The sequence below is a fragment of the Balaenoptera ricei genome, chromosome 3, assembly GCF_028023285.1.
Source record: "Balaenoptera ricei isolate mBalRic1 chromosome 3, mBalRic1.hap2, whole genome shotgun sequence".
Taxonomy (NCBI): domain Eukaryota; kingdom Metazoa; phylum Chordata; class Mammalia; order Artiodactyla; family Balaenopteridae; genus Balaenoptera; species Balaenoptera ricei.
The window spans coordinates 147,641,031-147,668,943 of NC_082641.1; the positions used below are offsets into that span (position 1 = coordinate 147,641,031).

Genomic DNA, 27,913 nt, shown 5'->3' on the forward strand with positions numbered 1-27,913 from the left:
GGACTTTCAGAAGGAGAAGAACAAATTTCGTACATTAACACATATATGTGGAATCTAGAAAAATGGTACAGATGAACCGGTTTGCAAGGCAGAAATAGAGACACAGAAGTAGAGAACAAACATATGGACACCAAGGGGGAAAGCAGGGCGGGGGGTGATGAATTGGGAGATTGGGATTGACATGTATACACTAATATGTATAAAATAGATAACTAATAAGAACCTGCTTATAAAAAATTTTTAAAAAATTTTTTTAAATGCTGTGCTATTTGTAGCTTATTTAAAGCTTCTAGTCCTATAATTCTCTGAATTATTTGAAACTGAAACAGGAGGAAAAAATTAAAAAGGAAAAAGAAAAAAACGAAAAAAACCCTGAGGACTTAAACCTGGGATACAGCCTCTCAGTTAGCTCTGAGGGACTGCTCCCAAGAGGTAAGGGGGGAGCCAGGGTATATAGGAGTTTTTGTAACAAAGACCTGGTAGTCAGAACATCGAAAGATCACTGTTACAGAAAACTAGATATCTCAAGTTAATGAAGTTAGTACTTTTCTATATATGGGAAGATGCAAGAGTCTGGGCTTATTGAAATCATCCCTTTGATATGCACCTTAACTATCTAGAACAAGTATCCTGCTTTTTTTCCATCCTGAATCCCCTCAGGGTGCACAGCTGGGGGTTGCTGCAGTGGCTTAGGGCTTGGCAGTGGGCAGCCCATTTGTCTCCATCCTGAGTTCCCCTGGGGTTCACCGGCTGGGAGGCTGTAATGTGATGGCTTGATGGCTGCAACATCCTTTGTTTGCTGATACGGCAGGCAACATTTTTCATTCACAGCCCTCCTATTCGTTACATTAAAAAACAGTTTTTTAGCAATGTCCTGTAACGAACTGGGTGATATGCACCTCAGGGTGTAGGAAGACATTCTAAGGGGGCTCAGGGCCTGGATACATGAGAAGAATCCATTTACAGATTGTGAATTTTTGTATACTCTTTCCTAAAATTTCTTTGCCCACAAATTTAGTTATCCAGTTCTCTTTTTATATCTCGCTTTCCACAGAGAAAGGCATAACACGCCTCCCACTGCCCTGGGTGTAAACTAACAGGAACTGAACAAGGCATATTTTGTGAAGGAGGAAGAGATTTTCCCCTACCCTCTAGATGTTTCGGGCTGCCTGGTCTAAGAATTAAATTGACATGAGACAGGTTAGCAGGAGAAATCACAGAAAATTTTAATAATATGTATACATGGGAAAAACTCAGGAGAAATGAGGAACTCCCAAAATGGCCCAAGCCGCCACCTTAAATACCATCTTCAGCTAAAGACAAAAGAGGGCATTGTGGGTAGTGGTTTGGGACTTCCAAGGGGAGGAAGGCAATTCACATAGAGATGGAAAAGGAAGTGTTGGGTAAATAAACGTTGGAGACAAGAGTGGGCTCTGATCTCTAGGCCCTGCCAAGTTTCCCCCAGTACACCTAGCCCACATTCTTTGCAGATATCGATGGTGATAGCTCTATTCCAGGAACAGGCCCTTTATCTAAATTCTTTAGGCCGATAAGGGCAAGGTAAAAAGAAAGACTTCCCCAGTCTTCTGTTTCATAAAAATAATCAGCCTAAAATAATCCTCACACCAAAGAGACACATTTTGAGGTGGCAGATTTTGCTTCTCTACAACTTCAAGAATTTCCCCTGAGGGTAACCCCTTTAGCACCAAGCAAAGGAAACTTACTAAAAAGATGACCCTTTTTCCTGCTTTGTTTCAAAGGTGCAGAGGTGGACATCTATCTGTCCATTGATTTGTCCATTCACCAACTCATCCTTCCCTCCATCCATCTTTCTCTCTTAGAGAAGTAAAAACGTGTCACAGGGACATATATTAACACTTGTGTTTGGCTTAAAAATAAAAATGAAAGCAAACTTCAAAAACAAAAAAAAAATAGGTAAAAATGATATGAATTATTTGACTTGACAAAGAGAACTGGCTTTGCCAATTAATCAACATGGTAAACATTTTCCATAAATTGGATGAGCTAAATTCGCCGCTCCATGGTTTTGATGAAAATACATTAACAGCACTTACAAAAGAAACAAGATGCCAGAAAATAGTTCATTACCACTATTTCAATTTGTTGCAAGAGCTTTCAGATGTCAACTTTAAAAAGTCTTTAGACTATAGTAAGAATTTAAAAAATTCATTCATGGGCCAGAGAGCAAAAAAGTTTAGAGACCACTGTTTGAAGCACTGGGGCTCCAGGGAAGAGTGAACAAGACAATTAACGTCCCTGTCTTCTCAGAACTTAAATCCCAGATTAGCTGTTTAAAATTTTAATTCAAATGTCACCTGCTCAGAGAGACCTTCCCTGACCCAAGTGACCCTACCACATTATCTTCCTGGCAATTAAAACTCATTGATGGGTTTCCCTGGTGGTGCAGTGGTTAAGAATCCACCTGCCAATGCAGAGGACACGGGTTCGAGCCCTGGGCCGGGAAGATCCCACATGCCGCGGAGCAACTAAGCCCGTGAGCCACAACTACTGAGCCTGTGCTCTAGAGCCCACGAGCCACAACTACTGAGCCCGCGTGCCTAGAGCCCGTGCTCCACAACAAGAGAAGCCAGGACAATGAGAAACCCGCACACTGCAATGAAGACCCAACACAGCCAAAAATTTTTTTTAAAACCCTCAAGATTATTATTTACTTTCTTTTTAAATTTATTTATTTATGGCTGAGTTGGGTCTTTGTTGCTGCACGCGGGCTTTCTCTAGTTGCAGTGAGCAGGGGCCACTCTTCGTTGCAGTGCCCAGGCTTCTCATTGCAGTGACTTTTCTTGCTGCGGAGCGCAGGCTCTAGGTGCGCGGGCTCAGTAGTTGTGGCTCTTGGGCTCTAGAGTGCAGGCTCAGTAGTTGTGGTGCACGGGCTTAGTTGCTCCGCGGCATGTGGGATCTTCCCAGCCCAGGGCTCGAACCTGTGTCCCCTGCATTGGTAGGCGGATTCTTAACTGTTATTTACTTTCTTGTCTGGTATATCTATTCCCTCTAAAATGTAACCTCCATGAAAGTAAGGACCTTGTCGGACTTGTTTCCAGCTGTGTTCCAGCGCCTGGCATAGTGCTGGCATATTAATGTACATAATAAATGCTGTTGAATAAATTAATGGATTTTGTTAGTTCTGTACCCATTTCACAGAGGAGTTAAATGAAGCCCTTGAGAGACAAAGGCTTTAGGTTAAGTGCCTCTGTCCAAGTTAGTCGAGCACAGAGCAGGTCTGGTCCGATTCCCCTCAAATCCTTTGCCCTCGTCCCAACATCAGAATCTAAAGGCTGCAGCCCCCCAAATCCTTGCAGAAAATTCCCGCGGGTTCTCCCCGCAGTGTCTCCTGGATTTCACCAGGGGGCAGCAGAGGCGACACCCACGAGACGGCTGGGCGGGGTCGGGAAGGGCAGAGGGAGAGGGGTTCCGCTTCCGGGCGGGGCTTGCCGCTTCCGCTTCCGGCGGCCTGGTGGGTAAGGCGCTGACGAGAGGATGGATGGGTTGGTTGCTCATTGCTCCGCGCGGCTGCTGCAGCAGGTGGGATAGCGTGGGTCCGGTGGGAAGGTTTGGAAGGGAGGCGCCGGGGCCCGGCTCCCGCCCGGGCAGCAATAAGGCGACGGCAGCGAGGCGGAGACCGGCCTGCGCTGCCTCGGAAGCTAATGCCCTCCCAGGAACGCTCTCCCAGAGGTGGGAGAGGAGGAACCCGTGGTTTCCAGGCCCGGGTGACGGTGACGTTCAGCGAGGTGGAGGGTCCCCCTCTCTCTGACTTCCCCAAGCCAGCGTGTCCGGGTGAGGGGGGGTGGGCTGGAGCCTGGCGTGTTGAGTACAGCCTCGAGCAGTGCTTGTCTTTTCCCGAACACGCGCGCGCTCTCGGTGGAAGCGCGGGACCAGGCAGCGGAGCCCTGGGTCCTGTTTGCAGCTCAGCCACCGTTCTCGCCGTGCTGCTGAGCAAGAGGAATCCTGAAAAGCCCGTGCAGTGGTTCATTATCAAGCTGGAGTTTGCTCTCTTGCCCTCAGTATTAGTGGGGGGAAGAACTATCATAGTTTGTCAAAAAGTGACAGTTCCCTTACCCTCTAGGCCCAGGTGGGGAGGGCTGGGAGGGGTGATGGGAAAGTAGGTTACGGAGTGTCATCTCATCACGGGCACTGCTTTATGCCAAATCCCTCACAACAGTACAAGTTGGTCAGGTAAATTGGCACGTTCTTTACTGCTCTCCTCGCACGGTCTTTGTCCGTGTGGGACTGTAAGTACCCTCTCGCTGGGTTGTGATAAGAGTAATAGAGATAATTTCTGAAAAGTGTTGGCTCAGTGCCTGGAACATAATGTATGCTCATTTATGGCAATGTTTTCGGCTGTAGTTATGTCCAGGTAGACTATCTGACAGTTAAAGTGAGGGCGTGTCTCCCTTAGTAATGCAGTTAGGTTGGAAGCTTGATTTTCTTTTGACTGGACATGTCTTTAGTTGGAGGAGAACATCTGGTCTAGGACCTACGACCCTGGAAACAAAGAGAGGAAGAAATGGGAAAATCCTTTTGTCTCAGAAAAGGCAGAAGGGGTGGCACTTGAGCCAAAAAAAGAAACAAGCGATCTGAAGCTTATCCCCTTGCATGCTTAACACTCCTGTTTCTCCCCGCCAGCACACACGCTTCATTTTTTCTTATCAAGGATAATATCCTAATGTCATCAGAAACCTCAAGGAAGAAAAATCACAGCTTATCCAAAGGAAACTCCTTCATTCCCATCACCTCTGCCACACCCAGGTGTAGAGGAGGGGAAAGGAGGAAGTAAGCCTGTGGTACAATTTATTACGTGGTGGGAGTCATCGGTCATGAGGGACCGAACAAAGTGGCTTTTCTTTCCTAGGAGAAAGAGATTACGTTTCTGACCGCTGAAATTGATCGGCTGAAAAACTGCAGCTGTTCAGAAGCTTCTTCAAATTTGCAACAGTTGCGGGAAGAAAATTTAAAATTAAAGTATCGGCTGAATATCCTTCAGAAGGTGAGTACTCTGGGTTCTGGTTTCATTCTACAATTTAAATTATTGTGTCTTTTTTTAAAATCCTTGTTATCGAAGATTCTGAAAGCATGCCCTGAGGAATTTGGAAAAAGGAGTGAAGAAACCCTGTCCTTTCTCCCTGAATGAGACAAGTTAGGACTAAGTTGTTGGTGCAGATAATGGAGAAATTGCTCTTGTCCTTCTAGGGCCCTTTGAAATGTTTCATCATACTAAGTGTTTGGCCAGCTTAATTTTGCATAATTGCTTCCATCAAATGGAAATATTTTTAAATACACCCGCAGCCCTTCTCTGCTTTAAGTTGGTTACTGTACAGTTTTACTTTCGTATTTTACAGCGTCATATATATATATATTTTTCCACTTAGTATTTCAGAACATTTTTTTCCATGAAGCTTGTGTTGTACTGGTTATTTAATGACTTCATGATCTAACAGTGTTTATAAGTTTTGTCAACATAATGAGCTTGCTTCAGTTGGGATTTTAATTTCTTGGCCTGCTGGTGACGCATCCCATAATTGTTCTCCTGTGTGTGTACTACTTTCCTCGCATGGTCTTTGCTGCACTGGCCTTATACCTTTTTTCCAAAGCTTACCCCATTTATTCATCTTAGACTCTGCCTGCCCCACTCCCGTGAAGTCTTTTTTATTACCTACCTATCTCTTGTGCTTAAAATAGCTTTGAGTCTTCTAAAGTCACAAAATTCCTTTTCCATGGAATTGCCCCCAAAATATCTCACCTTTCTGATTACCTCATTCATTCTGCACTTATTTCTACTCATTTCCCTATTTATTTCAATTCAGAGGTATTATTAAATGCCTAATATGTGCTAGAGTCTAGGAGGGAAAAGATACAAAAGGAAGTACAATGTATTCTAATACACATTTTCATAATGGGAACTAGCTCTAATTGTAAATAGAATTCTGTCAGTGTAATGTGGAAGGCATATTGGTTCTTTCACAGATACTTTGCCCTACTGAGTAACAGCACTGAATACAAAGTACACAACAGAGAACAGCAAGCCACAGAAGAATAAATAGTGAGGAATGCCCATTCTCCCTACCCTCTTCCTCTGGCTCACTTTGGCCACATGCTCTGAGTTAGAAACACGTGTTGGATGGTTGTCTCAGAGGCATTTTTGCCCTTGTTTTCATTAACTCAACAGCCTCAACTCTTCCTTACACCCCCTCCCACTGAGCTGTCTTCCCCCCCCCCCCCCCCCCCCGCCGCCAAGATTAAGTCTTATATTTACTTAGTACTTATTAGAATTACGGGTACGTTTTTCACCAGTGACAATGTTAAGATTGCTGTGTGATGGTGCTCTTATTACAAAATCACAGATTTTGAGTAATCTGCTTCTTATGCTAATTTTCTCATAAGCTCTGTGGTTTTAGGTTTTTTTGTTTTTTTGTTTTTGGCATAATGTGAGGTGTTTCAGAATGCTTATATTGAGTTATAGCAAAGATGTTTGTACCATGTGTAATATTTCTTAACCTCATGGAACTTACCATTTTGGGGGAGAAAAGACTTGCATATTTAATTATAGTCAAATACTTAATTGCATGGTGCAGAAATCAAGTACAATGGATTCATATACATGTGTTTACATATATATACACACAAAAACATACACACATCCATACATATATACTGATATTCCCAGCCTTTAAAAATAGATTGAGATTTATCTACAATTGGTTTTGGGTCTTAGGATCATATCTAAATAACTTTAGTATTGTGTCAGCCAAAAAGTTTGTTCTGGTTTTTCCGTTAAGATGTTACAGAGAAACCCAAATGAACTTTTTGGCCAACCCAATATTTGTTATTGGAAATCTTTAGATTGTGAAAAGCATATCTTCCCCTTTTTTGAGTGTGTCATCACAGAGGAGTCAATTATTGACTAACTAAAAATTTAAATCAGTATTTTAGTGAGTTTAAAGAATATAATTTCTTCCATGTGGTAGAGAGTGTGCCGAGGAAGCGTAGAACTTGAAATGCTCCATTCCAGCAGTACTGACCACGAATCCTGACTTTGCCACTTGCCTTTGTTATCTTTGGCCAGTTACTTAATCTCTAGCCCACAGGGAAATGATGATAGTAGTCACAAACCGAATTTCTGTTATGTAGATGAAGTAAAATAATGCACATAAATAAATAAAGCACTTGACTCAGTTCTTGAGACTCAAGTTACTCAGTAGTACTCAGTTCAGTACTACTCGAATAATAGTTTTCATTATTGTTGCCATTCATATTGCACATCATTGGCATTTTGACTAATGTAAAGTTGTGATTACTTTGTAGCAGCATTTTCATTTGTATTCCATTATGAGCATATCTGTTCAGTCACCAGTCATCTTGACCTGCTACCTGGCAGGTACAATGCTAGGTGCCAGGGATAGAGCCATGAATAGGACACTTTCTTTGCAATCAGAAGTCTGGTGGTACAGACAGATAATTTGGAGAAGGTATGAAAAGTGCAATAATAGAGGTAATTAGTTAATTCTACACCATCTTAAATGAGTATATTCCACTTCAGAGAAAGTGAGAAATAGGAGGTAGTAGTAGTCCAACATGGGAATAGCAGTGAGACAAAACAACCCGTTATTCTGATATATTAATATTACCCAGCAGTATTTTTTATCTGTTTCATTTCATGCCTTGAAGGAGTCAACATTTTAATGGAGAGAATATATTTTTTTATTTCTTTTGTCCATAGAGCTTTCAGTTCCGGCATTTGATAAGAAGTTATTTAGGATTTATTTTGTATTATTTTCTCAGTGCTTTAGGGAAGCTGAGAAAATCCAATCAGCCCCTTACTCTCTATTGCTAATTTCTGTTCTGATAAAATAACTGTAGAAAGAAAGTACTCAGGACATTTTTACATGTATGTCTTAGATGCTGTGGGATAGACTTGTCCCATTAATGTTTCTCAGCATATCCTAGGTATGAGAGCATTACACTATCAGTGTGTATTACCTTTCAGTTCTTCTCAAGACATTTCAAGATTTCTCAAAATATTTGGGAAAATTTTGTATGATAATTTAGAATTTATTGACATTTTCATTCTTTTCTTACAGAGTCTTCAAGCAGAAAGGAACAAACCAACTAAAAATATGCTTAACATCAATAGTTGCCTACAAGAGGTCTTTGGTTGTGCCATTAAGGCTGCCTATCCAGATTTGGAAAATCCTCCACTGATAGTGACACCAAGTCAACAGCCCAAGTTTGGGGACTATCAGTGTAATAGTGCTATGGGTATCTCTCAGGTGATTATATTATTATAAAGCATTCTTGGTGATTTGATTTTGTTAAGCATTATAATTATCATTACCATTTGCATAAATAATAGCAAATTGTATCCTCAGTGGAAACATTTTCCACAGTTCTGAAAAACTTGAAGAAAGGGAATGTATGTTTTTAATTTTTAAAAAGCACTAATTTGAATATTTAGATTTTATATATATATATATATATTTTTTTTTTTTTTTTCTATATATATATTCTCAATGTTTAAGGGTAATGGTTGGTATTGTTTTGGCACTTCCCTCCTTTTGTGTCCAGGATGGCAGTGTGTTATTGTTGAGGGATTAAAAGTTAGCTGTCTAGAACCAGCATTCCCATCAAATATTTGATGGAGATGTGTCTTTGAGGTGGGCTTGTGTATTTCATATTCAGTTAGAGGAGTTCCCTATTTTTAATAGCTACATTGTCTAATGTGTTAGTAGTTTATTGCCCCTGGTTTGGGACTTTTTGCTTTCTTTTCATTGCTGAATAGAAAGGCTTCATCTAAAGAGACCAGATTTTTTTCTAGATAATTTTATGTGTCTGCGCTGGGGTTAAGTTTATAAGGGTGCTATTTATTACTCAAGTCTGAATATTTGAAAATTAAGAATGTGAATATCCTGGAAACGGGCATTATAACTAAAGACTTTACAAGTCTTCATTAAAAAGTTCTAAGTAGTTGTGGCAACTCATTTTGAAATGGAGGTCCTGTGGTTTTGGCACTCTTCTATTCCTTCTGGCACTTTGATGTCTGATGCTTTAATCAATCCCTTTACAAGGTCATTGGTCTCTGCTTTTCTGCCTTTTGATGGGTCTTATGTCAAATGTATCTGATGCTTTGTCAGTTGTGCATTTCCTAGTACCTTGCTGAAACCTGTTGTGTAATGAATCATTTATGTTTTATAGATGCTCAAAACCAAGGAACAGAAAGTTAATCCAAGAGAAATTGCTGGAAACATTATCAAACACCTCCCAGACAATGAATATATTGAAAACGTTGAAATTGCTGGTCCTGGTATGTCATAATGTTATCTTTCTTAAGTAGTTGTATTGATTGCTGAGTCCTTTAGAAATAAGAAAACTTTTTTTAGCCGTGCCACGTGGCTTGTGGGATTTTACCAATAGTTTCCCGACCGAGGGATTGAACCTGGGCCCACAGAATTGAAAGTGCTGAGTCCTAACCACTGGCCCGCCAGGGAATTCCCAAGAAAACCATTTTAAATATAAACATAGGGTTATAACTTGTATACTGAACAAGATGATGAAAGCACCTTAGATTGAGAGTTAGGAAACTGTAGTTTTAAACTAGACTTAGCCACCCTGGTCTTGGATGAGTTACTTTATCTCCCTCTGGCTTAGTTTTTCATCAGCAAAAAGGAGATAGATCATGGCAGGTATTCTGTACGAAAGGATCATCTCTCTTCTGTTAAGAGGTGAACAAATCATTTGCTGAGAGTGAAGGGGCCCTGAATTAAGTACGAAGCTTTCAGAAGAGTGGTGAAGGTTTGAAATAGATGCTGAAACAGGGAACTTACAGGAGTGCTCAAGCCAAGGCCCCAAGTGGTGTTGGAAGCCTGAAGTTTTGCCAGAACCAGACTAAGGCTCTGGAGCCAGCATAAGTGACATTGAGAAAGACTTTGGGGGTGAGCAGTCCTCAAGTTTGTAGGCTATCTGATTTTTTTTCTCTTCTCTATTGTTCTTTAGGTTTTATTAATGTCCACTTAAGAAAGGGCTTTGTATCACAACAGTTGACCAACCTCTTGGTGAATGGTGTTAAACTACCTGCCATTGGAGAGAACAAAAAGGTATATGTACAATTTTTGATTGATATAATAATACATTAGAATTGTGTTAGTTGTAACTAGGAATGGCTTTCACTTTTTATATTGAGATTTAATCATTAATATTTTGAGATTATGAACATAGCTGTGAAGTAACTTTTCCCCTGGGTCTTGATTGCTATGTGATTTTTCCTTTCAGTCCATAAAGCATTTGAGGTAGCCAACCGATATTTACGAGTTGTCTCTGAAATAGAGAATAGAATTTGTTAAAACAAATTTGATTATTTTTCAGTTAATAATGGACAGGTTTCATCAGAAGACCTAACACAATTGAATTACAATGCAAGCTACCGTTTAAGTCTTAAGTTTATTATTATTATTAATAATAAATTTATTTATTTTATTTATTTATTTTTGGCTATGTTGGGTCCTCGCTGCTGTGCACGGGCCCTCTCCAGTTGCAGCGAGCGGGGGCCACTCTTCGCTGCAGTGCACGGGCTTCTCATTGCGGTGGCCTCTCACTGCGGAGCACGTGCGGGCTCTAGGCGCGTGGGCTTCAGCAGTTGTGGCATGTGGGCTCAGTAGTTGTGGCTCACGGGCTCCAGAGCACAGGCTCAGTAGTTGTGGCACACGGGCTCCAGAGCACAGGCTCAGTAGTTGTGGCGCACGGGCCCAGCTGCTCCGCGGCATGTGGGATCCTCCCGGACCAGGGCTTGAACCCGTGTCCCCTGCATTGGCAGGTGGACTCCCAACCACTGTGCCACCAGGGAAGCCCTTAAGTTTATTATTAAATGTTATTAATGACTGTGTTAGCAGAATAAAATGTTTATATGCCTTTAAAAAAAAAATCTTTATTATTTATCCTAGGTTGTAGTTGACTTTTCCTCTCCCAACATAGCTAAAGAGATGCATGTAGGCCATCTCAGGTCAACGATCATAGGAGAGAGCATGTGCCGCCTCTTTGAGTTTGCAGGCTATAACGTGCTGCGGTATGTACTCTTGGCTTTCTTTGGAGATTTCTATAGACAAGGGAAAATGTCACTTGAGAAAGAATCTGACTAAATCAGTGATTCATAAGTGTGGTTCTGCTTCATAATCACCCATTAGGCTTTTAAATTATGTCCTTGGCCCCTCCTCTGGACTAACAGCTTTTAAGACTTGGGGTAGGGGGTGGAACCAAGGAAAAAGCTCCCCCATTTGTTCCACAAATATTTCTTGATTGTCTCCCGTATACTAGGGGTATATATTCCAGTGGGAGAGGTAAGCAAGAAACAGATTATGCTGGGCCTTGTAGGCCATGGTAGGAAATTGGGATTTTATTAAGTGCAGTGAGAAGTTATTGGAAAGTCTCAGTTAGTAGGGCATGTAATCTACTTAGAGATTACTCTGGTTTCTGTGAAGAAGCTAGGCAAATAAGGGAGAACTACAGTAATGAATTAGAAGGCTGTTTTCATAATCCAGTTAAGAGATGATCTGGTGGTTTGAGATTAGATGAAAGCCGTGAGGAATGAGAAGTGGTTGGATTGACATATTTTGAAGAATTTTGTCCATTGACATTTGGGAACCACTAATTACACTAAATAATTAGTTGAAAAGTTAAATTTTCATAAAATTGTGGTAATGACCAACATTGGCCCAGCTGCCGTTGTCCCAGTTAACTACACAATAAACAGATCACTGTCCATTGATAGGGACTTCATGCAGCAAATCCTAGAGGCCTGCTATTTGCAGCCTCCATTCCTGGGTATGCAATACTAAACATAACAGACCTGGTTTTGTCTCTCAGACCAGTTGAGGAAACACCTCCATAAAAAGATATTACTAAATGTGATGTACTGGCACTTAATGTTAGTGGTTCCTAATGGAATATAATTCCTCTAATTTAACCATGTTTATCATTTTAAAGTGATTTTATGTTCTGTGTTTGGTATTAGATTAAACCATGTAGGAGATTGGGGAACCCAGTTTGGCATGCTCATTGCTCACCTGCAAGACAGATTTCCGGATTACCTAACAGTTTCACCTCCCATTGGGGATCTTCAGGCTTTTTATAAGGTTTGATTTCATTTATTATTCTATTATTTGTGTGTTTATCATTTATCACAATTATTTGTTGTCCTTAGGAGTTTAAAATGGTATTTGAAGCTACTGTGTTATAACAGTTGCTAAACTCTCTGTTCCTTAACACATTATGTTTGCTTTTTTTATTGGTGTATGTTAAAAATTTAATTCTACCACATTACCCATTCTTAAGTGAATTTAGGAGGTTGTTAGTCAAAATACATTTTAATATTTAAAAATTTCTGATGCTGTAGTTATCATCTTCATTTTATATATTTTGAAAGCATTGTTAAGTATATATAAACAGTTTTTGCTTTTGTTTTTTTTTTCTCATTCCATAAATAAGATTTTAATATATATGATCTTTTACAAGGAAGAAATACCAGAGTCATGTCTATTACACAACAAGTTTACCATTTTCTGTGTGTGGATGAAAGGAGGGGCTGGAGAACAGTCTCAAAAAAATTAATCAATTAGGGGATAACTATTGTAACAGCCTCGTATTCCTAAATGGACCTTCAAACAGTTGGTTTTACTGTTTACAGCATAGACTTAATATAAGTTTTCATTCACTTAGTAGATTTCAAAAGCTATGTCTTACAGGGTTTGAAATGGTACATTTTTCAAAATATACCAAGAAACACAATTAGTATTTAGGGAAGATATTGATTGATATACATATGTTTTGCATGAGTATATGATTTCAACTGATGGAGTATTTTTCTCTTAAAAGGATTTTATTATTATTTTTTTTAACGTCTTTATTGGAGTATAATTGCTTTACAATGGTGTGTTAGTTTCTGCTTTATAACAAAGTGAATCAGTTATACATATACATATGTTCCCATATCTCCTCCCTCTTGCATCTCCCTCCCTCCCACCCTCCCTATCCCACCCCGCTAGGTGGTCACAAAGCACCGAGCTGATCTCCCTGTGCTATGCGGCTGCTTCCCACTAGCTATCTGTTTTACATTTGGTAGTGTATATATGTCCATGCCACTCTCTCAAACAGTTTTTTAAAGACAGTTTACCATAAACCATAATTTTAAATCAATTAGTGTGACTCCTTTACTTATCCGTATACAAACATTCAAACATTATCATTTGTGGTTATAATATCATTTTTGTATTCTGACGGTTAAACATTTTATCAAACTCTTTCATGTTACTTTATAACAGCACATTATTTTGGATTTGTGGACCAAAGTTTATTTCCCTCCCTATTGTTGGATTTTTTTCCCCCCATTTTGGGGGAGCTCAAACTTCATACATGTAGGTCTTTTTCCTTTTTAAAATTGTTTCCTTATGATAGACAGTATCCCAAGAATAGAATTACTGCATTAAAAAGTAAACATTTGTGGGTTTTTTGGTTGGTTGTTATTGGGTTTTTTGAAGTTATTTTTGTCTTTTGTTATGTATTTTCTAATGAAAAAATTGAAAGTAAACTGTTTACTGATATCAGATGGGTGAAATAACTTATAATCTCTTGGGATTCTGTGCACTGAATATAATGAGGCAAATCTATTAATGCAATAAAATGTTTCTAATACATTGCTAAATTTTAAAACCAAGGTAAAAGAAAAGCCATGTATTTCCAGTTTTTTTTAAACACATATATCTGTAATTATAAAGAAATGTCTAGAATTTCCATCAGAATGTTATTGCTGGTCAGTTTGGGGTGGGATTAACAATAATTTTTTTTTTTTTTTTAGTAAGCATGTGTTGCTTTCAAAATAGATATAAAAACAATGAAAGCAATTGTATTTTTAATTACAAAAAAAATTGCTCATCCAGAATGGAAAATAGAGCCCAGAAAATTCCTCCTCATCTGTTAGCTATTCATTATTACTCTCCTGGAACATAGCATTGGTGTGAATTGGAAAGGTAGAGGTAGCACTGTGGTGAGAATTTTATATATATATATATATTTTTTTTTTTTTTTGAATTTTATATTTTTAAGAAAAATTATTTCAGAGGAAATAATAGGGTTTTATTGGCACATTCATCTGCAACAATACTCTTTGTTGAGATAGAGCACTTGTTCTGGTGTTCTAAATTTTTACTTCCTCACTCTGGTCTATTTGTGGGGTTTGTCTAGGTCTTTTACTGAGAAATGTACAAATTTTTTATCTAGAAATATGGGGGTCACTCTTTACAAACCTTACCTTTCTTTTAAAAAAACACAGGAATCCAAGAAGAGATTTGATACCGAGGAGGAATTTAAGAAGAGAGCATACCAGTGTGTTGTTTTGCTCCAGAGTAAAAATCCAGACATCATAAAAGCTTGGAAGCTTATCTGTGATGTCTCCCGCCAAGGTGAGTTTCTGGGCTTTGTTCATTCATCTAACAGATACTATTGCCTATAGTTTCTTGAGTTTTCAAAATTGACCTTGAATGACATGTTAAATTTTCAAGGACTAGCAAATAGATTCTTTTTCTTAAGTATTTTCTGAAGTTGAAACTACAAAGAAAGTTTATAAAGACAGGCAGGTGCAAAATTTAACTTCCTTAGAAGTCAGGAAAAATTAGTTAGGAAAGAAAGTAGGAAAGAAAACGATGCTTTTCACAGTAGCATCCAAAGCTATAAAAATAGTTAGGAATAAGTCTATCCAAGAATGTGCAGGGCTAAAATGAAGGGAAATACACAAAAGGATGGAATAGAATGTTTGGATAGAGTGTCATGCAGAATCCCCTAGTTCTCCACATTCATTTGTGGTTTTAAGACGATTTTAACATAATCTGAAAGGTCACTTTGAGGAATAAATGAACAAGAATAGCCAGTAGATCTTTGGAAAAAGCTGGTGGCTGTTTTGCCATGCTAGGCAGTAAAATGTGTTGTGGTACTGTAGGTTATCTTGTGTCATTAATGCATGGCTAGACAAACAGATAAATGGTACAAATTAGAAAAAATATAAGAAAAGTCAGTAAACAGTTGACCTCTAAATAGGAAAGGCTTTTCTTTTTTTCTTCTCATTTACATTTTCTAAGAGTAAATTTTTTAAAAATTACAGAAGGTATTTTTTCCTTGCAGGAACAAAATAAATGTAGACAGGAAAAAAGGAGATACATTATCTATATTCCTACCCACTATTAATAATTTTGATGTGTATCTTGCTATATTCTTTCCAAATTTTAAAAGTGGCAGTATGTATGTAATGTTCTGTTTCATACATTTTCATGTAATTAATTTCCTTCCAAATGCTTCAATTAAATAATAAATTTCTTTTAAAGTAAGATGCATGTTTCCTATTTGTTTAAATTACACATTTTCTTTATTTGGTAACTTTTTCCCTAGAGTTTAATAAAATCTATGAGGCGTTGGACATCTCTTTAATAGAGAGGGGAGAATCCTTCTATCAAGATAGGATGAATGATATTGTGAAGGAGTTTGAAGATAGAGGTGAGTTGTTCTTTTTTTTAACTTTATTATACAAATTTTCAAACATAGGCAAAAGTGGAGGGAATATTATAGGGATCCCCAACTCCATGCACTTGTTACCCAACTTAATTATGAATGCAGGCCGATCTTATTATGTCTATATCTTCCTATATACACTGCTTATATCATATAATTTCATGTATAACTGCTTTGGTTTGTCTCTGAAACAACAGACCCTTCATCCCACCCCAAAACCACAATACCATTATTATTCCATGACAGTTAATAATTCCTTAATATTAAATAGTGAGTCTAGAGTTCAAACTTCCCAAGTTGATTCATAATCTTTTTTAATCATGAGTATTTTTTTCAGTGTCTGCACATTTGTTTACTATAAATTCTGTAGGTCATGGGTTTCTCTCCGTTAGCCCCATCCTTTTTTCTCATTTATTTGAAGAAACTAGGCCGTTTGTCTTACAGAGATTCCCATATGGTGTTATGTAACAATTCCTCTATCTGTATTTTCTAAAGAGGTTTGATTAAATTCTGGTTTGTGTTTTTCTTTTCTTCCCTTTTTTGTTTTGTTTATTTGCAAGAATGCCAATTTTTAGTTGGCTCTCTTATTATGATGTTAAGATGAATTAGTGGGTTCAGGTGTTGTCAGCCTGATCTATCCTTTAATTTCCCCATTAGACTTTCCCCTAGAGGTTTTAGCAGCTGTTGATTGTCATGACTTTGCTCCATTATTTCATTAGAGATTGGAAAACGGTGGCATTCTGTCATTCCTTTGTTTGTTACCTGGAATTCTCATGTGCAGAACTTTGTCACATAATCATTTTGGTTATCCTGAGGTACAATTCATAGAAGACAAACAGTATAAATTCTTGGTCCTTTATTTTTCTTTATCAATTTTCAGAATAATAAATTAATTTCTTAATATCTTCCAGATGTGACAACTGGATTGTTTTTAGCATTATTGTAAATTAGGTTTAATATCTCTTATGTTTCTCGACCATTTGCCTTAGATCTGGATTCAGCCAATCTGATATCTCCAAGGAAACTTGGTTCCTTGAATGAGAAATGGTATTTGTTAGTCACATTCTGGAGCCTAGGGACCATACTTTTAAGATAATGAATTTTTAAAAAAAATTTTAAAATTGAGATATAGTTGATTTACAATGTTGTGTTAATTTCTGCTATACAGCAAAGTGATTCAGTTACATATATATATATGCACGTATGTGTAAATACATATTTTTCGTATTCTTTTCCATTATGGTTTATCACAGGATGTTGACTATAGTTCCCTGTGCTGTGCAGTAGGACCTTGTTTACCCATTCTATATGTAATAGTTTGCATCTGCTAACCCCACACTCCCACTCCCTCCCTCCCCCCGCCTTGGCAACCACAAGTCTGTTCTCTGTGAGTCTGTTTCTGTCCTGTAGATAGGTTCATTTGTGTCATATTTTGGATTCCACATATAAGTGATATCATATGGTATTTGTCTTTCTCTGTCTGACTCACTTCACTTAGTATGATAATCTCTGGGTCCATCCATGTTGCTGCAAATGGCATTATTTCGTTCTTTTTTATGGCTGAGTAATATTCCATTGTGTATATGTACCACATCTTCTTCATCCATTCATCTGTTGATGGACATTTAGGTTGTTTCCATGTCTTGGCTATTACGAATAGTGCTGCTGTGAACATAGGGGTGCATGCATCTTTTCAAATTATACTTTTGTCCAGATATATGCCCAGGAGTGAGATTGCTGGATCATATGGCAACTCTAGATTTAGTTTATTGGGGAACCTCCATACTGTTTTCCATAGTGGCTGCACCAATTTACATTCCCACCAGCAGTGTAAGAAGGTTCCCTTTTCTCTACCCTCTCTAGCATATTTTATTTGTACACTTAAGATAATGAAATTTTAATAATGAGAAAGGCACAGAGAAGTTAGTAACTTCCCAGAGTTACATAGCTAATAAGTAATAAGTCTGAGATTCAAACCTGGGCAGTCTGGCTTCAGAGTTTGTTTTTAACCAGCATTTTATACTGCCTTCACCTTACCAAGCATCAGTTTCCTAAAGTGTAAAAAAAAAAACCAGTAATAACAGTACTTACTGCATAGAGTTATTGTGAAGGTTGAATTTAAGGCTTAGCATAGTATTTAGCGCACGGTAGCATGCACTCAAAGATAGCTGTTTTTACCATCATGTACTCTCCTGTCCCTTCTTGCATCCAAGAATTTTGTCTTTTTCATCATGAGTGTATGAACATGATTTTACATTTACTTTTCACTAATCACTCCAAATGCTAAATCCTGCCATGTTTGTCTCCTGAACTCTGTTGCAGTTTTAACTTTAAAACTGTAAATGAATGAATACATTTTAAGAGGTAATGATAAAAATTGCATCCTTCTCCCAAAGGAAGGCTGTGACTCCAGCTTGAAAACAAAGCACAGATTTCCGTGTTCTGTGTCTGCTGAGCAGGTGGCCTCCAGTGAGATGCTCTATGAAGAGTTTGGGAGTCAAGTGTAGGGTTAGTCCAGAAAACTGCCAGGATATCTCACCTGTGCCCTGAACACACCCTGGGTGCCCAGACAACCTTGACAATAGCCATTTTCCAAGGCTCATGCTAGGTCACATTGAGGAAAAAAATCCTGTGATTTTTTTTTGAGCTCTCTAATAAATATCCTTATAATGGCTAAGCATTTATAGCCCTTTAAGATTATTTTAACATTATTAATAAAGTCTTTTTTTCTTCTAGGATTTGTGCAAGTGGATGATGGCAGAAAGATTGTGTTTGTTCCAGGATGTTCCATACCATTAACCATAGTAAAATCAGATGGAGGTTATACCTATGATACATCTGACCTGGCTGCTATTAAACAAAGACTATTTGAGGAAAAAGCAGATATAATTGTCTATGTGGTGGACAGTGGACAAGTAAGTGAGTTTGAAGATTTGTATATGTTTACATTGTCCGATTGGTGAGGCATTTGGCCCTATAAGACCCTATAAATTTCCCTACAAAAATTCAGAAAAGTAATGTAATATAAGGGAAAGAACAGGGTTTGGATTTGGCCAAACTTGTACACTTCTCAGCTTTCCCACTTGTCTCTGTAAACTGAAGGGGTGTTCCTTTTCTCATATATAAGGAATAAAGAAGAGCTTTTACAACTTTACTTGCCTTACAAGATGTGTGAGTGATTTGAATTTTACAAATTTTTATTCCTAAGCAGAAGAGCTTTAAGCTATTTTTTTAATTAGAAAGTTTAGCAAGTAACTTTCTCTTTCTATTTCTTTGTAGTCTTTACACTTCCAGACAACATTTGGTGCTGCTCAAATGATTGGTTGGTATGACCCTGAAGTAACTCGAGTGTCTCATGCTGGATTTGGTGTGGTGCTGGGGGAAGACAAGTAAGTCTGGAAAATCTGAAGGTGGAAATGACACACCTGACCCCCACATTTCTTTGAAAGAGGCTATATTTCATTTGATACCATAGTCTACGTATGCTGTAGTGGTGTACGCAGCTGAGCTGTTTTGTACCTATGTCTTATCACTGCCAGAGAATATAGCCTTTTAGGGAGAATTTAGAGAAATTTTTAACATCTTACATTTAATATTGTCTTAGGATCACTTAGCTATTTAATCACCATATCATTTTAGATTTGGTGACACGGCCTAAATACTACCATCACATAAAAGTGGGTGATGTTTCTAAAAACTGCATGAGCTAGCTCAAGATGCTTAACAAGCCAGTGTACAAAAGCCCTAATTAAGCATGTAAAAGGCAGGCTAGGGGTGTCAGGGTATTTATTTTAGATACAAGATTATATGCAGACCAAATACCTTAGATGAAACATCTAATTGTAACATATGACTCTTCTGTATAGCTGCGCTTTTTTGTAATTAGAAGACACTGGGTCCTTACTGTCATTTTCATGGTCCTAAGAAAGAGCTGAAAAACTAACCCACGTGTTAGTATTGCTTTATAGTATCTTAGTTTCCTAACTATTGTTTTTTTTGACTAACATTTAGATGATTATTCCTACAGTTAGGAGAAAATTAACACATTTACCTTTTATATCTGATGTTTATCACCAATATTTATACATTGGCATTTAATTTGTTTATCATGTAATGGCTAAGGGATTTTTTACTTTTTTTGGTTGTTGTTTTATATTTCTGCATTCAGTATCGTGTAATTATGGTGTCCTACACCATAAAAAAGAAAAATAATATCAGTGATAGTTAGCCAGTAGCAGCCTACCAGATTTTAAATATTGACATTAAAATGCTCAGATTCTGCCATCTATTATTTAGTGAATTTTTCTGTTTTAAGGCTTTTTACAGTAAATAACTTATCATTTTATTTGATCATCTTCCTGTTTATTGAGCACCTCATTGGCTGGGTGCTCCACAGTGTGTACATGAAGATAACATAAAACATGGGCTCCTTCCTGAAGAAGCCTGTCATCTAAAGCAGAGCAGTTTCCTGTGGAGCCTGTTAAAATATACATGCCAGGCCCTACCAGGAGAGTTACTGACTTACTAGGTCTACGGTGGGTATTAGGCATCTGTTTTTGAAAGCTCTTTTGGTATGCAGATATGCCTCCCTCTTATTAGAACCACTGGTCAGAGGAGTAGACCAACACAAAAAAACAAAAATTCAAGGCAGGCGCAGGTAGGGAATAATGGAAAAGACCAGTTATTGCAAAGTGGAGACATTAAGGAAGGCTTTCTTAGCATTTTGGCTAGGCTTTATGATGGATATCATTTCATCACACAGAAGGTCTGGAAGTTGTTGGAACACTCAAGGAGGGGAGGGGATGGTATAAGGAAAGCTATGGAAGTATTTAATGTATTTTTGGAATAATAAAGGAGTTTTAATTCTATAATGAAGGGCAAGATGATCCTTTTTAAGGCAGCTCTGAACATATAACTTTAACAGGAAGTATCACAATTACTTTGGCAGACTTTGTGTTAGATAGAAAAACATGCTTCCTTTGTACCATTATTGGGATTGAAGGATTTTATTAACTTAAAAAAAAGAAAGAAAGAAAGAAAAAGACATCATATACTTGGATGTCTTGCAAACTTCTTTTTAATAGGTAAAATCCAAGTTTCATGAAATGCTTTTTAATAGTGCAGTTGCCCATCAGTACTTTTGCCCCATCCACAGAGATTCTGATTTCAGTGAGTATGAATGGGACCCTGGCATCCAGTTTTAAAGTTCTCAGGGTGATTCTGAAATGCTTCTAGGGTTGGTTACCACTGGACAGGTGGAATTACTATTCAGAGAAATGCAAGTAAGATTCCAGTTAAGAATTTGCTTATTTCCCAAGCAATTCTAGAAGCAAAAGTGTAATTAATACTTTTCTAAGAAGGTAAAACAACTGAGCCAAACTTTGTGTTCAGAAAAATGAACAAATTAACGGATGTCTTCTTTTCTTCCGTTTTAGCGAATGTATTAAAGGTGAACATGTAGAGAATGCTATTAGGAGCCTAAAGCATAGAATGCTTGGAGTTGAGGGTTATAGATGAAAGACACTTGACTGTATCTGCTTTCTTTTGGCATCCTCCCTGGTTGTCAGCTGAATAAGGCAGTGTCAAACCTTAATTTTCAAAGATTTGTAAGTTGGAGGGTCTGCTTCAAAATCTGTTTAACTGGGACATTTAAATTTTATTAGAAAGAAGTTTAAAACACGATCAGGTGAAACAGTGCGCCTCATGGACCTTCTGGAAGAAGGACTAAAACGCTCCATGGACAAATTGAAGGAAAAAGAAAGAGACAAGGTAATCCAAAGACTTATTTGTGTATTGTGTAGCATGCATTCTGTTGTGGTTTTTTATTTTTGTCTTTATTGAGAGAACTGGGAAGGATTATAAGGAGTCAGTCCACTTTTGACAGGCTTATGTTACTCAGATTTTATTGCACAGTTTGTTTCTTGAATTGTTGAGTATTTACAGTGAAAATACAGTTCTTGGCTATTACAAAAGGCCATGGCCTTTTCCGCCTTTGTTAATGTGGCATAGAATCTCTGCTTCTTATTGGCAGTTCACCTGTCACTGCTTTGAACCAGTGATGGGAGAATATTGAAGATTGAGACAGTCTGAGTGAAGAGCCTACATTAGAGTGTACATCTGCTGAGCTCCTTTGTCTGGGAGCATTTGTAGACTGATCATAGCAGTAAACACTTACCACTCTCGGCCACTGATGAGCCATCAGAGTAGGAAACATGATGGGCTTTCATAGTACCCTTAGAAAGGACTATGGTTGGATCTGTGTGGAATTTGGAGGAACTGCATCAAAGTGGAAAAAAAAAGCATCCAAAAAAAAATTTTTAAGATGGGAATAACAGAGGTCAAGGATTGAGATTCAAAGAGTCTTAGGTCTTTTACTCTCCTGCAAATCAAGTGGTATTTTGGAATGAACATAATTACTATAAACAGAAGAGTAAAATAACAGAAAGAGACACAGAATAGGAAGAAATGTAGACATCAAAGAGCCAAACAAAAAAAAGGCTCTTTGAGGACACACTCTCTTGTTTGGTTTGGGTAGATCACTGATAATCCAGAGAGCATGAAGGTAGGCTGTAAGGCTACATTCTTCCCATCTGTTCCCTTTCCATTGTTAGCAAAACGAAATGTAAAATACTTTTTTTCTCTATTTCCAGTAGGTGGTTGTCAGGTATACCCAGTTGGTACCTCCAGAATGGTTTTGCCTTTTAGTTCTGGCCTAGGCACAAGTGGCACAATCAGATGAAAACTGGAAAATTTAGTCACCTAATCAATTTGTTTAGTCTGCATGATAACAAGAACTGCTTTGACTCTTTTATTTATTTGGCCATTTCAGCTAGTATGTTTTGATTTGCATACAGTAAAATGTAAAGCTTGATGAATTTTTACACACACATATGTATAGACATGATAACACCAACCAATCAAGTTATATATCCATCATCCCAGAAAGTTTCTTATCACCATAGATCACTTTTGTTTATTTGAGGACTTTAATGAAATCATAACGTGTGTTCTGTTTTCCAGGTGTATCAGTAGTTCACTTCTTTTTATTGCTAGATAATAGTATGTATGTATGTATGTATGTATGTATGTATGTATGTATTTATGGCTGCATTGGGTCTTCATTGCTGCTCTCGGGCTTCCTCTAGTTGTGCTGAGCGGGAGCTACTCTTTGTTGTGGTGTGCAGTGGCTTCTTTTGATGCGGAGCACGGGCTCTAGGCGCACAGGCTTCAGTAGTTGTGGCACACGGGCTCAGTAGTTGTGGCTCATGGGCTCTAGAGCACAGGCTCAGTAGTTGTGGTGCATGGGTTTAGTTGCTCCGCGGCATGTGGGATCTTCCCGGACCAGGGCTCGAACCTGTGTCCCCTGCATTGGTGGGCGGATTCTTAACCACTGTGCCACCAGGGAAGTCCCTAGATAATAGTAGTATGTTTCTTCTGTTGATGAACATTAGGGTTGTTTCTGTTTGTTGACTATTACAAATAAGAAGCTAATTTCAGCATTGCTGTTCAAGCCACTCTATGGGTACATGCACTTTCCTCTTGGATGTATATCTAGGAATGGCATTGATGGGTTGTAGGGTGGGCTTATGCTTAACTTGATTAAAAATTGTGCCAAGGAGAGAGTTGTAACCGTTGTACACTCTCCCCACTAATATGTGATTGTTCCAGTTGCCCCATATCTTCCACTATAACTTTTTGTGAGTCTTTTATTTTATCTTTTCTGGTGAATGTGTATTAGTGTGTCACTATGGTTAAAATTTGCATTTCTCTGATGAGTAATTTATGTTGACTATTGCTTATTGGCCATCTGGGTGTCTTTTGTGAAGGGTCCGTTCAAGTCTTTTGTACAGTGTTTGTTTTAGACCATCTATTCATTTATATTTATCCACGTATTTACCCTTTCCTGTGAACTTTATTCCTCCCTGCAGTTTTTTTTATTGCCTAGGTTTGGTTTGGAGAGGGAGTTAGGGAGTTTCGTTCTTTCCTTAGTACTTATCTTGCTTGGGAGTTGCTGAGCTTCCTGTGGGTTGGGTTCCTCATCAGTTTAGGAAAATTCTCAGCCATATTTCTTCAAATATTGCATCTTTGCCCCATTCTATTCTGGAATTCTAAGTACATATATTATGTTAGAACTTTTGACTATCTCCCAAAGTGTCTTTCACTTTTTTTTTCACTTTTCTTCTCTCCGTGCTTTATTTTGAGTATTTTTCTACTTCAGATATTTTGCTGTTCTGTATTCCAAATGTCTATTGAAATTTTGCTTTTCATCCAATTTTGTCTCTCGTCTAATTATTTGAATACCTTAATCATAGTTTTCTTTTAGCTTTTCATTTTGAAATTTTTCTTTTAGCTTTTCATTTTGAAATAATTTCAGACATACCAAAAATTGTAAAATAGTACAAAGAATTCCCATATTAGCTTCCCCAAACATTAACATCTTACAGCCGTAGTATGATTATCAAAATCAGGAAATTAACATTGCTGCAATACAATTCACTAATCTGCGGACCTTAGTCAAGTTTTGCCATTTGTCTCACAGACGTCCTTTTTCTAGTCTAAGATCACATGTTGCATTTAGTTTTCATGTCTCCTTAATCTTTTTTAATCTGGGCAGTTCCTTGCAAAGTCTTTCTTTGACTTTCATGATCTTGACACTTACGAAGGGTCAGGTTTTTTGTGGAATGTCCCTCAGCTGGATTTATCTGGTATTTCCTCATGATTAAATTCCAGTTATGCAGTCTTGGGAAGACAGGAGTTCTTCTCACTTTGTTATTTCAGGAGGCACGTGATGTTGATATTTCTCATGATTGTTAATATTAATTTTGATCACTTTGTTAAGGTGATACTATCAGTTTTCTCCACTGTAAAGTTACTGTTTTTCTTCTTTGTAGCTAATAAGTATTCTTTAAACAATTCCAGACTTTAAAGTTGCTGTTGACTTGTTTTTGTTGTTTCTATTGTCTTGTTTCTCCCTCCCCCTACCTCACCTCCTTGGTTTTTAGTCATTTCATCTGACCTTGGATGAAAAATTATAATGGTTCTAGATGATATCATCTTCCTAGTTAGGTTTTCTGGCCGACAGATAGCATACCAGCTGGTTGTCTTGATGGTGTCCTTGTGTTGGTGCTTTCTGGTGACTTCAGACAGTTGTTTCATATAATTTATTCAGCTTTTAAGTAGTTGATTTTGCTGGAAGGGTTAGTCTACTTCAAGCTACTGCATCATGTCCAGAACAGAAATCCTTACTTACTTACTTGTGACCTAATAATGCTTCAGAATGTATGACCAAATTTAGCAAAACAGTATTAGATCTCCAGTTCTTGACACCCTATTTTAATTCCAGTTAATAACCTGACCCTAATTTTTGTTTTTATTTTACTGTACTTGTTTCCTGTAAGCTACCTCAGAATCTTTGATGGAATGAAGCGGATATAAACTAATAATTGGTGCTTTCAGTTTCTCATTTACTGAGTAACGTATTCAAGCGGACAGTTCATAATTTACAAATCAAGTTTCTCATGGAAACATTCTTCGTTATGCAGAGCTGATGAATTGTATTTTCATTGTTCTCTTCTTTGTAGGTTGGTCCATGTTTTCCTACCTCAAGTGTTGATATTTATTAAAGTTTACTGATTAAAAAGCACCATTAGATGCTCCTTCCGCCAATCTTTTGTCTATGAGACAGGATTATGAAGTATTTTTTTCTTTTTCCAAAAGGTCTTAACCACAGAGGAATTGAAGGCTGCTCAGACATCTGTTGCTTATGGCTGTATCAAATATGCTGATCTTTCCCATAACCGGTTGAATGACTATATCTTCTCCTTTGACAAAATGCTGGATGACAGAGGAAATACAGCGGCTTACTTGTTGTATGCCTTCACTAGAATCAGGTAATTGTGGGTACAACATTGTTTTATTTTGAATCAAATGATGATCATTTCTAGTTTATATCAGTCATTTCTTATTACATGTTTCAATGGAGAAGAATGTACTTAACAAAGGGAAATGATGGCTGTTACCTGATTTTTCAGGTCGATTGCACGTCTGGCCAGTATTGATGAAGAAATGCTCCAGAAAGCTGCTCGAGAGACCAAGATCATTTTGGACCATGAGAAGGAATGGAAACTAGGCCGGTGCATTTTGCGGTTCCCTGAGGTTCTGCAGAAGATTTTAGATGACTTATTTCTCCACACTCTCTGTGATTATATCTATGAGCTGGCAACTACTTTCACAGAATTCTATGATAGCTGCTATTGTGTGGAGAAAGATCGACAAACTGGTGAGTGGCTCATGTAATAGTCATTTTGGGGATTGGGCACCAACAAGGCATTTATTTGAGTTGGATGTAGGTGGTTTTCAATTTGTTTTATTTATGGAAACCACCTCCCCCCCCATTTTTCCCCCAATTACACATTAATCCATATCATACACACAGACAAAATTGAGCTAGGTCTAATAAAAGCATAAACGGAATTCTTCCCATTCCCAAACTGACTAGTTTCCCCACCCTCAGGGCACATGGGATGGAACCATAAGAGTCCAAAGAAAAACAGTTGGAAGGCCACTAGGTATAGGACATTTCCAACAAAAGCAGTGTGACTGAGGGTCCCAGAATGAATCTTTGGGGCTCTTGATAATGAAAACTACCCTTGGGGGAAAAAAATGATACCTTTTGTAGGCTTTTTGCTCTACCCTGTTACGTAGTTAATGAAGTAGACTGAATTAATGTGTTACATGGCAAGTAGGCATTTCTGAGAGTCATGCCTGAGAACTAAAACTTCATTAGGAAAAAAATCTCACCATTATGGTGTTAAAGTTTATAGTTAATTCAGACCATGAGGCCTAGGAAAGAACTCTAAAAAGAAAGATAGGGCTTCCCTGGTGGTGCAGTGGTTGAGAATCTGCCTGCCAATGCAGGGGACACGGGTTCGAGCCCTGGTCTGGGAAGATCCCACAGGCCGCGGAGCAACTAGACCCGTGAGCCACAACTACTGAGCCTGCGCGTCTGGAGCCTGTGCTCCGCAACGGGAGAGGCCGCGATAGTGAGAAGCCCGCGCACTTCGATGAAGAGTGGCCCCCACTTGCCACAACTAGAGAAAGCCCTCGCACAGAAACGAAGACCCAACACAGCCATAAATAAATAGAAAAAAAAAAAGAAAAAGAAAGATAAAATTACAGTCTAATCAGTGCAGGCCTTGTATCTCTTTTATCATCAGTTGAAAACAGATTTCTTGAACAGAACACTTTTATTTCTTAGATTGTCTCCCCTTATAGTTTAAGGTAAAGGTGATTCTAGTTAAAGCCCCAAAACATCTATGGGTTGGGCTATTCACTTCTCAGTAAAATCCAGAAGTAACATACATTCTTTAATAGTGATTTGTAAAAAGAAAATTTACTGTCTTTTTCTATGTTCTCAGGAGAAGTATTGAAGGTGAACATGTGGCGTATGCTGCTGTGCGAAGCAGTAGCTGCTGTCATGGCCAAGGGGTTTGATATCCTGGGAATAAAGCCTGTCCAAAGAATGTAATCCTCCTTAGGTTTGAACACTGTGTGATTTTACCAAAGTGGCCATTAGCATTGTTTGCTTTTTTACAATCATGTGGATACAAAAACAAGTAAAAGAAATTTGTCAGCTATCTACAGAACATGTGGTTCTTTATCTCTCACGACTAGGCTTCTGAAAAGAAAAATACTTTCACTAATTTTAATTAAATAAGGAATCCCATTTATTGAGCCCTACTATAGTCCCCAAGAACACAACCTTCATTACCATTTATTCTAGAAAAACAAATGCTTAATAAACATGAATGGTATTGCACCATGCTGTTTCCAAGGGTCTCCAAGCTCAAAGGAGCCTTAGATATGATCTTAATGAGTTATGACAATAGCTACCATTTATGACTGGTATGCACAGAGCCCATGTCCACAGAATAAAGGATAAATTGAGAATAAATATCTAACCAAAGAGAGAAGAATAGCAATGAGAAGACAAATTATTAAAAAGAAGCCAAGTAGAAGTTCTGGAGTTGAAAAGTATAACTGAAATGAAAGATTTGCTAGAGGGGCCCAACAGCAGATTTGAGCAGATAGATAGATGAAAGAACTTAAAGATAGGCCAAATTGAAATTATACAGTCTGAGAAAGAATTATATTAATGCCTAGAATGAAATTTTTAAAAAATGAACAGAGCCTAAGAGATGACCTATAGGACACCATCAAAAGTACCAACATATGTATAATGGGAGTCCCAGATGAGAGGAGAGAAAGGCATAAAATATTTGAAGAAATAATGGCTAAAAATTTCTCAGATTTGATGAAAAACGTTAATCTACATATA

The 27,913-nt window shown here is 38.0% G+C and overlaps 1 protein-coding gene across 1 annotated transcript; it reads left to right on the forward strand.

The window, feature by feature from the left end:
• Positions 1–3,478: 3,478 nt before the first annotated feature.
• Positions 3,479–27,212, forward strand: RARS1 (arginyl-tRNA synthetase 1). Its single transcript, XM_059917653.1, has 15 exons — positions 3,479–3,561; positions 4,889–5,023; positions 8,115–8,303; positions 9,226–9,334; positions 10,024–10,124; positions 10,968–11,089; positions 12,035–12,155; positions 14,348–14,477; positions 15,457–15,561; positions 18,313–18,491; positions 18,856–18,965; positions 21,240–21,345; positions 25,294–25,466; positions 25,608–25,855; positions 26,994–27,212. The coding sequence occupies exons 1-15, from the start codon at positions 3,517–3,519 to the stop codon at positions 27,101–27,103; spliced, it is 1,983 nt and encodes a 660-aa protein (XP_059773636.1). The 5' UTR covers positions 3,479–3,516; the 3' UTR covers positions 27,104–27,212.
• The last annotated feature ends 701 nt before the right edge of the window (positions 27,213–27,913 follow it).

What these genes read in the sequence shown, in the direction of transcription:
- RARS1 (XM_059917653.1), top strand. Translation starts at nt 3,517, where the DNA reads ATGGATGGGTTGGTTGCTCATTGCTCCGCGCGGCTGCTGCAGCAG. An exon ending in GTGCTATGGGTATCTCTCAG is followed by an intron (nt 8,304 to 9,225) that starts GTGATTATATTA and finishes TATGTTTTATAG; the next exon opens with ATGCTCAAAACCAAGGAACA. An exon ending in AGGAAAAAGAAAGAGACAAG is followed by an intron (nt 21,346 to 25,293) that starts GTAATCCAAAGA and finishes TTTTTCCAAAAG; the next exon opens with GTCTTAACCACAGAGGAATT.